The following is an 11,372-nucleotide window of genomic DNA, read 5'->3' as shown; positions in this document are numbered from 1 at the left end:
TTTTTTTTTTTTTTTTTTTTTTTTTTTTTTTTTTTTTTTTTTTTTTTTTTTTTTTTTTTTTGCTTTCCTTTGCTTTGCTAAGGTTCGGTTAGTGAGAGGAAACCACCGCTGAATCCATGTTGTAGGGAGAAGAGGGACATGCTGGCTTGGTTCAACAAGAGTTTATTTGCTCTCAGTCTTTCCTGAAGTTTCTATCTTGCAGACCCTGGTGATTTCCTGTTTCCTTCTTTCTGGCCCTGATCCTCATAAAGATAGTGCCAAAGTGAGAAAGCACTATCTTACAGACAGAGAATAATTCCACTAACTTGTAAGCACTTAGTTCCAGATGCTGGCTAAACACACCCTTAAATGATCTCCTGTGAAGTTCCCAGGAATCTATTACACTGCATGTTATTTGCAGAGACGGAGGCTGAAAAAACTTATAACTACATTGAACATCCAGTTTAGGGTATTACATCACAAAAGCAATGTGAAAAATTCTGAGCAGCCCCAATAAACGTACTGTAGATGTCTCAGATAGAGATTTGGCTGGTTTGCTTTTTGGTTTTGGTTGGTTTTTTTTCCTCTGGTGTTTATTTGTTGGTGTTGGCAGATTTTTTAAACCTTTGGTATGTTCAGAGCTACATGAATGCAGTTTCAGGTCTGGAACAATTAAGTATGAAGGATGTGAAACATCTTTCTACACATCTGGTAAAATGGAAATTCTTGTCTGTTCAGAAAAGGGTTAGTTTTTGATTGCTCTCAGGTTTTGTCTTGTGTTCTGCTGGCACCAGTAGCTTTCCTCATTCGGTGCAGTACAGAAATGCCAAGGTTTTCCGTATTTCAAGTTCGTTGCAAGTTGGGTGCATCATGGAAGTCAGAGTGAGTTGAAGAGATTCAGTACTCAGTGCAAAGAAAATGTAAGTGGTTTAATGGAGATACAGAAGAATTAAGTGCTACGGCCAAGGTTACACAGGAAATCAATCTACCCTGCAGATCAGGGCTGTACATCTCTAAACTGCACATCAGCAAGTCAAGAGGGAGCTGGATTGTGCTTTCAAAGAAATGAATGAACTTCAGATGAGGGAACGTGACCTAGTAAAGCTGGCTTTCATCTGGGGGCATATACTTCATCACCCCAGAGCTCACTTGTGTGCACTCTCTCCTCGCCTCCTTCACTCCCTCCGTCCCTTCTCCAATCCTTGCAGGTCCCTTCTTCTTCCATTGGCGTGAGCTGCAGATTCACAAAAGGAGACTGGAAAGGTGTCCACCTGCAGTCCAATAAGGTGGCATATTTACCTCCAGTAAGTGGCCTTCCAGTGAGAATGGCAAACATTTGTTTAAGCTGCAGCTGCATAGAGTCTCTATGTCTCCATAGAGTCATAAGCATCTCACTGGCCCCCTCGCATGACTTTGAGTCTGTCCTTTGATTTTACACCAGCTTTGCAGAAACTCAGCTCAAAGAGGCATGGATACTATTCTGGATACTATTCTGTTTAGGTTGCAAAGACCTTCCCTCTCAGTCTGAATTGAGTCAGAGATCCCTTAGGGCTCTTCTCAGTGGACTGTCTCACCTGTGCAGGGTCTGAGAGTCTTGGTGCTGTAGCCACTCAACATCAGAGGGCTTTTTGGAAAGCAAGACAGAGAAAAAGAATGCATTTTTCTATTTCAAGGCAAAAAAGGGTCAGAGATTCCCCAGGTAAGCTCAGTTGTATCTGCTTGACATGAAATGATCCTAACGTAGTTTTAAGCGGTACTTCACCTTTTAGAGAGTAGCTTTTAAAAGATGCAATAGCTTCTATTTTTCTTCTTGTTAATGTCTTCAGGCAATTCCTGTGAATGGGAGCAGATCTCATTGTTTTTCAGTGCCATGTGAATATTTGCATTAATAGGGACTTCGTTCACACTGCCTGCAGTTGCTTTTTTAAATGTGGTGCTTCTGTGTTCAGGGAACAGGGAAGGGAAGGTAGACTGTGCAGTGTTTTCAGATGTTTATCTCATGCATGATATTTTCAAATTGTAATATGCATGTAATGCATGTAATTTAGTCCTTTCGATAGGCTCATGTTTGGTATAGGGCTCTAGAACACAACTTATCTATCTCGTGCTTGTATAGCTGAAGAAAACATTACAAAAAAGAAAGGAGGTACATATTTTGAGTAGACGAAATAACAACACACAGATACATGGTCTACAGCTGTGCTTTACCTCACCACTGCTGGTCATTCCCACTATACATCCTCCAAGCCTGTGTCTGCTATAGATGTACAGAAAGGCAGTATTTTGGGGCTGGTCATGGACTGTATGAAATGGACTCTGATGAACACCTGCTCCCAAACACCACATTTCTTCCGTTATGTAGCTCTAAGTGAAACCCAAAACCATAGTTAGTGTTTCTTGTGTTTAATTGGCAAAGTAGACTTAGAGTGCATACACTGAATACTGGCTATATGCCATAAAAACTATGCATACTTTGCAAAGAAAAATTAATATCAGAATTAACCCACTGGAGACCTTTTTCCTCCCCTCTCCCCGTCATAAAGCTCAGGCAGACTGAGACCACGGTGCCAGGAGATCAGTAATGCAGAGAAAATTCTTGTGCAAGATTCATGTAACAGTTTTGAATACGTGATGCCAAAAACGTGGGTAAAGACACTCCTCACAAATATGTGCAAAGCCCTTGTATCGTGAGGTTTCTCTGAGAGCTGCAGATTATTCCCATCTCTAGTAATCAGTTCAGAGCAATTGCTGCTGTCCGAATCTGACTTACATCGGCTGGGAAGTAACTGTTACTTTGAAACTCCTGAGTGTTCTGCTTCTGATTGAACTGACGAGAAAAAAAAAAAAAAAAAAAAAAAAAAAGGCAGTAAGTGAGATTATGGAAACAATTACAGAGAGGTACAAGTCCACTTCTTACTATATCTACCTTCATTATTCAATTTAAAGCATTCCATTAGCCAGCAGGACAGCAAAATGGTGGGGTTTTTTTTCCTAAAGTGTTGGGGGTTTTGCCTTTCCAAATTAAGGTGCCATCATTCTGAGCTTGAGAATCCTCAGAAATGCTGATCCTCAGAGTGCTTGTCTCAAGGTTAAGTGTGCCCTTTTGCTTTTTAATAAGGTAAAAGAACACAATGGTGGATAGGCTATCAGCAGGGATAAGCTTCATATTGAGTTTACCTGTTGAGACTCACAAAGGCTTCAAAGTATGCATTACTGTACAGATGGAATTTGCTCTACCCACATTTGTCAGTCCTAGGTCTTGGTATGACCTAGCTTGTCATGTCAGGCATCTCATTTGGGCCAATAATCCAGGCTCCTTTCAAGCCAGTGGAGAAGGAAAGGCTCTTCTACAAGGCAAGTCTCCCCATCCTGAGATTCATGTCAAGGATGGTTGTCAACCCACTGACATCAAGCACAGAGGGCCCTTCCCTGCTGACTGGATGGCAGTCTGTTGGCCAGCCTTTTGTCAACATTGGGTGCAAAGTCCTGTTTGAACCGGTGCTAGCTGAAAGAGTGTCAGACTACTCTTAAAACATGACCCCTCTTCCTGCCCCTAGACAAGACATAAATTTATCCTCGTCTGAGAGGTTATAAATCACGCTTTGAGGGGCCAGGAGAAAGGAATGTGTTATTAAGAGGAATCAGTACTCTATGTTTGCATTTCATTAGCACTAAGAGGCCCCAGTCAGGATCAGAATCTGGGACGATGTGACACAATGGGTGGGTGCAAGTGAAAAGCAGGAGGGAGTTTGAGTTTTTAAAGAAGTCATGGGAGGTTTTTTCCTGGCCTGTTAGAGTAGGGTACCCCATGAAAGAAAGGCAGCATGGAAGAAAGAGAAAGAAGCTGACACACTGGTGATTGATTGCAAAGGAAGGAAGAGATATGGGAGATGTTAGCTGTACAGTCAGATGCAATTTTGATGGAGTAAAACAGAAGACTTAAATGTCCCAGTCACTGTCTTATGCCTCATTGAAACCAGATAGGTAAAGCTGCTTTGAAAATGGTGCCAGCCAAGGTGGTTCATTTTCCCAGGTACTGAGTGCTAAAAATGCATCTACCTGGAAGAAAATGGGAAATGCATGACAATCAAATGTGACAGGGGCTACATCACACTACCACTCAAAATGTGTAAGTAGGTATTTGTTGATAGCAGATCTGCTAAAATCTTCAGATTCAAAATGTGTAGGAAATCGCCTCCTGTAAACATGCCCCTTGGGTACCTTTGTGTTAGAAAAGGCTTTGAATATCAGACAACTTTTGTGTAGCTTTCGAGTGACTCCAGTGGAATCAGTCACTAAATAATAGCATTGTTTCACCTGGGGGTAGACTGTCTTTCAGAAACAAAAATGGCCTGAAGTTGTGTCAGGGGAGGTTTAGGTTGGATATTAGAAGAAGGTTCTTCACCCAGAGGGTGGTTGGGCACTGGAACAGGCCCTCCAGGGCAGTGGTCACAGCACCAAGCCTGACAGAGTTCAAGAAGCACTTGGACAATACTCTTGGGCATGTGATCTGACTCCTGGGGATGGTCCTGTGCAGGGCCAGGAGTTGGACTCAATGATCCTTGTGGATGCCTTTCAACTTGGCATAATCTGTGATAGTCTGTATTCTGGGATTTTTTGAGCACAGTGACAAAATTTCTTACTTCTGTACACCTGGACATGGCTAAACAAAATGCATCCAGGAATCTTCACCACTTTTTATGGTTTGCAGACAGTTTTAGCCATTTAATATACTCCATGATCATGAACACATCTGCAGGAGATGCTAAGTTGGCCTCTGGATCAAAGATTCCTGTGGACACAATGGTGACAATTGTATATGCACAGGAAGGTTCAAAACCTCCAAACTCCCTGTCCTATTCCTCCTGCATAATCAAACCAGGGTAGCCACAGCTCTCATTTATGAGCTAGGGAAGACGCATTCAGCAGTCAGCCTTTCACCCTCTCCCTTGGGAAGAGTGAAATACCTGGACTGAGGGCTTGAATCAGCACAGGGCCTCAGGTTAAGCTTCCTGAAAAATACCTACTTCAGGGCAATGCCAGGAAGAAATCTCATCCAGGTCCTGATTTTATTGGGCACTGTATCAGCAACCTGTAATGACTCTCACACCCCAAAATCACTTGAATGCAATTAATGCAATATAAGTTGCTGCAGGTAAATTACACTTTTTTAGTGAAATAGACACGAGTGTTGCAGAAATTTAAGGTCACTTCATGGACAGGGCTAGGGAAACCCTCACTTCCTCCCAGGCTGAGTGTGGGGATTTTGTATGTCTGAGGTGTGTATTTAAACTCTGTGTCAGTCAACAAAATACAAGGTCAAATTACTGGTTCTTGTGGTAAGACTTGCCAAATCATCCCTAGCCTTACTTCTTCCCTCACATATAAGTACACTTACCAGTCAGGAAGAAAAACAGTGTCTGATCCATATTCTTGCTCTTGTCTTTTCCAGCCACTTCCACATCTACAACTGGGACAAGTCATCTCACAAAATGTGACGTAAAGCAGAAAGCCTTCTGTGTAAATGGGGGAGAGTGTTATATGGTTAAAGACCTCCCAAACCCCCCAAGATACCTGTGCAGGTAAGAAATCCTATTTACCTCTTTTCTTGGAGCCACCAGTTTTCACAAATGGTTTTTCTTTAAAGGAGCACCTGAACAATTTCTTCTTCTGAACTTGCATTTCTTCATTTTTAACCACGTGGATGTGAAAATAACATACCAAGACTGACACCTGTGTTCTATATATGAAGCATAGCAGAGACTATCTTCCCACATGATAATGGCACAGCAACCTCCATTGATGTTTATAGGGCATAAAGTAACACAACTTGAGCCTCATGTTACAAATAATGAAACAGATACTGTAAACTAGATACGCTGTATTTAGCAAAAAAAAAAAAAAAAAAAAAAAAGAAAAAGAAAAGGTGTGTGGATAACTGCATTGGATAATTACCTTTTGTACAGGAGAAACTGTTATTTTTATTGTCTGATGTAGTAACTGAACAGTTTCTGAGGAGATCAGATTCACAACTGGTGGTTGTGTTTAATTGCATAAAAAGCAATGAATGTCGCGTTAACTGGTGGAGATTACTATCTTGCGTGAGGATCAGGAAGACATATGGATTTAGTCTGAGGGCGTGCTTGTGCACCTTCCTCAGGTCCTGGCCTGTGCTGTTTTGGACTGTTGCAATAGTCCCTTGTCTTAGAGAACACCCAGGAAGAGCTACAGAGTTTATCTGCTGCCTGGGAGCCCATCACGTAGCATTTACCCCTGGAGATGAACTAGTCATAGGGACTGCTTCTCTCTAGCTTGAGAGGCAACTCAGCATTTAAATCTTGGGAAACATCATTGGCACCTAAGAGGGCTGAGTGGAAAGAGTGCACTTTTTTGAGAATATTGCTGTTTTTCTGACAGACAAGAGATGGTGGTTGGTGAAGACTGTCATCAGCTGTAATTGCATAATTTTTCAATCTCCTGGGACTAAAAGTGAAAGAACACTAATTGTGAAGGTAACTTTGGTGGGTGAGTTAGATGAAGGTCTATGATGCTCTCATTAGGCCAGGAAGACATTGACTGCTTGTCTCTATTGTTAATGTTAAAAAAAAAAAAAAAAAAAGAGAAAGGTAAACAAACAAACCAAAAAAAGCCATCAAAAACCCCCACCAAGCAGCTCAATACTCTGGTTTACCTATAAGTTTTCTTTTTTTTTTCTTTTTTTTTGTAGAAGGTTGATGTAACCTGCACTTCACAGGCTTTGTTTCGCTTTGGGTTCTCAGATGGCTCTGCTGCTGAAAGTGATGTATGTTTCGTTGATTTTAGGATCATTTGTAGCTAAAGTGAATATGGAAAAGTGTGCTGTGGTGTGTTGGATCCATTTTTGAGAGAGAGAAAGATTTGTTTGAAATGTGCATGACCACTGTAAACCGGCAGTACAAGATGAGCAGTTTGCCATGACTCCTCAGGGCATGTACAAGAGCCTACCTGTGTGTTCAGAAAACTCCAGGGCAGCAGAGCTGAGCATCTGGGAGACTTGCTAATCATTAACATTGTCTTGCCAGTTTCAGAGGTGCCCCATTTTCACTGGTATGGGGACTTTTTTTTTTTTTTAATTCAGAGATCTGTGTATGTTTTTTGATGATGTTATAGACTGGCTAATTATTTTAATACTATATATCAGAGACATTTGAATGTTGTGGGTGCTTTTTCCCCCTGTTGCAAGCAAGAAAGAACCTTTAATTCTGGGACTGGATCTGAAAGAAAAGGCAATTCCCAGATTTGGCAGATGTGCCTCTCCCTGGGTGGTCCAAGACCTATTTGGAAAAAGCATCAGAGCTTTAAAGTTAGAGAGGGAGAATCTCATTTACAGTAAGGCAGTGGAGAAGAATTCTCATCCTGAGAACAGTCAGGGCCATTACTATTTTGCAGAGCCATTTGCTATGCCCTCTACCACTTCCCAGAACCGAAACTTTATGTTGAGTAGTAAAACAGGACACAATACAGCTACATAAGAAATAAAAGCGTGAGTACTTAAAAGTGGGTGTACTGGGAAACTGAAAAGACAAAATACAGTTTTCTTCTTATTTCATTAAAAATACAGATGTCTACTTTTAATTCTAGCATTCCAGTGTTAATTAAAATAAGTACCTAATCACTGCACATTGCCTTCATTGTTCTGAGAAAATAAATCTACTCCCAGAACACGCCTGTGGAAACAGAATGCTTGAAATATGGTACTTGCTCTTCATATTTCTGCCTCAGTAGCAAGTTCATATTTTTCCATATGGTCCATCTGTTGAGAGCAAAAACAAAATTTTTAAAGCATGAGCCATATCATTCTAAATTAGTTTTATCCCTAACCAAAAAAACATGACTCAGATTCAAAACAACCATGGAATTTTCCAAGTGATATCTCTGGTTTTGTAAATCCCCTATTCTATGAAAAAAAAAAAAAAAAAAGAGGGAGATACCACATTCATCTTCTGTCAAAATCTTGCTATATATTAAAAGAAAATAAATGATCCAGACAGACTCTGATCTTGCTCTCAGGGGTACTGATGTGAGCTTCGAGAAAATTTCCTGCTTTCAGGCGGTAACCATGTGAAATAGTCAAGAAATATGTGAAGACTTAGACATTGTACAGCTACATCTATGGTAGCATGTATGTTCCCTACGTGTATTTTAATTATGGCCCCAGACTGAACAAAACAGTCTCAAAGTAGGACAGATGAAAAAGGAAGCTTTGAGACTGCTTAAATAAACTAGTGTATAAAACTTTTGGAAGCTTCACAGGAACACGAACCACATTCTGAAAATGCCATAGACCTTGGAAGCCTGGATGTTACTGGCTTCCTATGAGACTGAGATTCCTAAGTCATTTCTGTTCAGTTGGAAACATGTCCCCAGGTTCACTGATGACAGAAAGATCAGGTAGCTTTTTCAACAAATACAAAATTAAGACCAAAATTCCTAGCATTTCCTTCTTACTTGAAGAAAAATCTGTATGAATATAGTATCTGTAACACTTTTAAAGTGTTCTTTTGAAGTATAATACCATGAAGGCCTTGCTAGTCTGACTAACTGATTTCTTACTCACAGATATCATCTTTTCTAGTGCTTTTGTTGTTATTGAAGAAATGAATTTACATCCGAATTTCACTGGATGAAAATAAAGCTGCTCTCTCAATGAAGTAGGCTGCTGCTTTTCTTAACAGCAGAAGAGTGAATTACATACTTTTTAAAGACATAGCCATTTTCTATATCTGTCTTCATGTGCAGGCCTTTCTAGAATAGAAATGGGCAGAAGGTTATTCAAACCAGTGAAAAGATAAAATTCGTTTCAATGATGCAAGGAGAAGTTCCAAAGATATTCTTTCAAGAGGTGGAATAGAAATACTGGTTCTGACTTCAGCAATGAAATGGGCTACTATTTTCCCACGGGGGGAAAAAAAAAAAAAAAAAAAAGCTAAAACAACCAATCAAAATGTTCTCCCCGAATGCATTTGTTTATAGGCAGTAAATGAAGTGGAAATGTGAGTTTCTCATCCATTCAGCCCTTCCTCTCCTGCCGAAAAACAGTTTGGTGATATGCATTCGGTGTTTTGAGATGCATCTACTGAATGCATGCAAATGCTGCTCTTTGCAGCTACTGTGTGTAGAGGAAAAAAGCATTTCTTCTGTTATACATGGTTCAGTATCATGGGTTTACCCAGTTAATACAATACATAAATAGTCCGAGTAGCCTTCTCTAAGGCTGAAGGGAAATTATAAAGCTCTCACAGCACAAACCTTTTGCTCCAAGTTGTTTGACTTCAACTATTGCTGGTGTCGTAAAAGAAAATGGAACATGGATAATGATCCAGAAAAAGAAAGACACAACAAGAAATAAAGTCTGAAAACTTCGAGTAGGACAGGGTATTTTGAAAAGGACACAATTGCAAGTTGTTTGTGAACTGGAAACAGTGCTGCACTGCTCATCCGAGCAATAAAATGCCTTTAGCATTCACACATCATCATAAGAGGACTGGCTCATCCCAGCTTTCCTCTCAGATGGCCCACCCTGGGCCCATTCTCAGGGGCAGGTGCTCCAGCCCGTTTGCTGACAATGGTTTCAGAGATAGTATAAACACACCTGAGCTGTTTTCGGCACCGTCTCAACAGGGCTGACCCTGGTTGGTCTGGAAGTGATTTTAGCTTTGTCTACACCAGTGCTCAAGTTGTTTTCATCACCTCCACAGCTGCACCAACATCTGAAAACAAGCACAGAGGAAGCAACCTACCAATGGCCAGTGGCAGGAGCAAAGCCTGAGGCTTTTAATCAGCAGTGTGTTCCTTGGGACTGTGTAGGGTTGAGCCTGACGAGCGAGATGTAGAGATCTCTGTGAATGGAAAGCCATGCGTGTGCTAATGCCAGCTTTCCAGGGACAGTTATTTAACAAGATCACAATAGTGGAAAATATTTTTACTCTCATTCAGTAGCGCAGATGGAAATGCTTTCTATCAAAGGCATTTTGCCTTCTCTCAAAGATGCAAGAATTCTTCTGTCATGCCCAGAAATATCACCTTTTCATGGCAGAGTTATCTTTGTTGCATTTTTCTCAACTGAATGTATCTGTGGAGACTGGGATCTCTCCGCACTGGGTACTTATGAAAAGATGTGACCTTGGCTCTGGAGAACATAAACTCCCTTCCTTAATAAGCAAAATAATAATAATACGCTCAAAAGACTTCTCTGCAGATCGTCAAAATATATATTTTATTTTACAAAAATAATTCCTGCATGGTTTATTTGAAGAAAATACTAGCATTTATGTCAGATGCTGGTCCTCTGCCAAAGGGATTTTCTGAAAGTCCCACTTGTGCAAGAGCAGTATCCTTATCTGCTAGGGCTAGAGGCAATTGTGGAAGAGCAGAATTTAAAAAATCGGGACAGTTTTCAACACACATGAAACTCAGATGGATAGAAGAGACGGAGGATTGTTCTGAACAATGTGCATTTGCAAATAAGAGGGTTCTTCAGCCCCTGGCAAGTAAATGATGAAGAAGTTTGAAAAAGAGGCTAGCACCATATCATCAGCAGGAGAAGAGGAGGGAGAGATTCTTGCACCATGGCGAACTCACGGAGAACATCACAAAGACAAGCAACACAAGTGAGACATGTTCAAGAGAGAAGATATCAGGTAATTTCAGATTACATACTAAGTAACACTGGGGAGAAGAAGGAGAAAGAAAGAAGCCTAAAATCTGTAGGTATTTAGTCTGGTGGACAGTCACTCACACTTATGCCTGTAGGACTATAGTGATATTTTGGGAGCCTGAGCTCTGCCCCGGAATGGAGAATAAAGGTGAGGGAAGAATTGACAGGCAGCAGCAGCAAAGACAGGCAGAGCACAGAAGAGAACCTCCTTCGCTATGACCAGGGGGAAAGCTGCACTGAAGTTTTCTGCTGAAGAGCTTATGAACTGAAAAGGACGGACAGCTATGGGGCTTCTTTTGAGAGCACTTCTGCCTTCTCATCTTACTTAGTGACTGGACTGACTTCTTTTTTCCGTTTGTCAGCCATGTTGAATGTACTTCACTTTGGGTTTGAGTTTGTCTTCTCACCTTTTGGAATATTTTTGGCTTTTCTGTGATTGTTGTATTAAATACTCCTCCTCGAAGAAAATTACCACAAAGCACAATATGCCCTTACAGAAATAGGGAAATCATGGTATTTTTGCAGATTCTGTGTGACTGGTGAAAGCAACAGTGCATTGCAAATTTGAAAAAAGAACTCAATCAGGTCCCTTCATGAGGTGGAATAAGCAGTGAACCGGTACACATTTTTGCTAGTCATAATTCTTTTTTTTTTTTTTTTCAAAACAGACAAGCAAAAAGACTTCCTAGATTTTTTT

General features: G+C 40.7%; 1 protein-coding gene across 14 annotated transcripts in view; it reads left to right on the top strand.

Moving 5' to 3' along the window:
- NRG1 (neuregulin 1) overlaps positions 1 to 11,372 on the top strand; it is a 453,259-nt gene that overhangs the window by 415,476 nt on the left and 26,411 nt on the right. For all 14 annotated transcript variants that reach the window (XM_017822501.1, XM_017822499.1, XM_017822500.1 and 11 more), the window contains one exon: positions 5,432 to 5,561. In XM_017822501.1, coding sequence (XP_017677990.1) covers positions 5,432 to 5,561 — 130 coding nt within the window. The remainder of the gene's footprint in view (positions 1 to 5,431; positions 5,562 to 11,372) is intronic.

This window comes from Lepidothrix coronata, unplaced genomic scaffold, assembly GCF_001604755.1.
Source record: "Lepidothrix coronata isolate B3197 unplaced genomic scaffold, Lepidothrix_coronata-1.0 Scaffold98, whole genome shotgun sequence".
Classification (NCBI taxonomy): Eukaryota; Metazoa; Chordata; class Aves; order Passeriformes; family Pipridae; genus Lepidothrix; species Lepidothrix coronata.
Note: the sequence above shows the minus strand (reverse complement) of the source record. Positions and strands in the feature narration are given on the sequence as shown.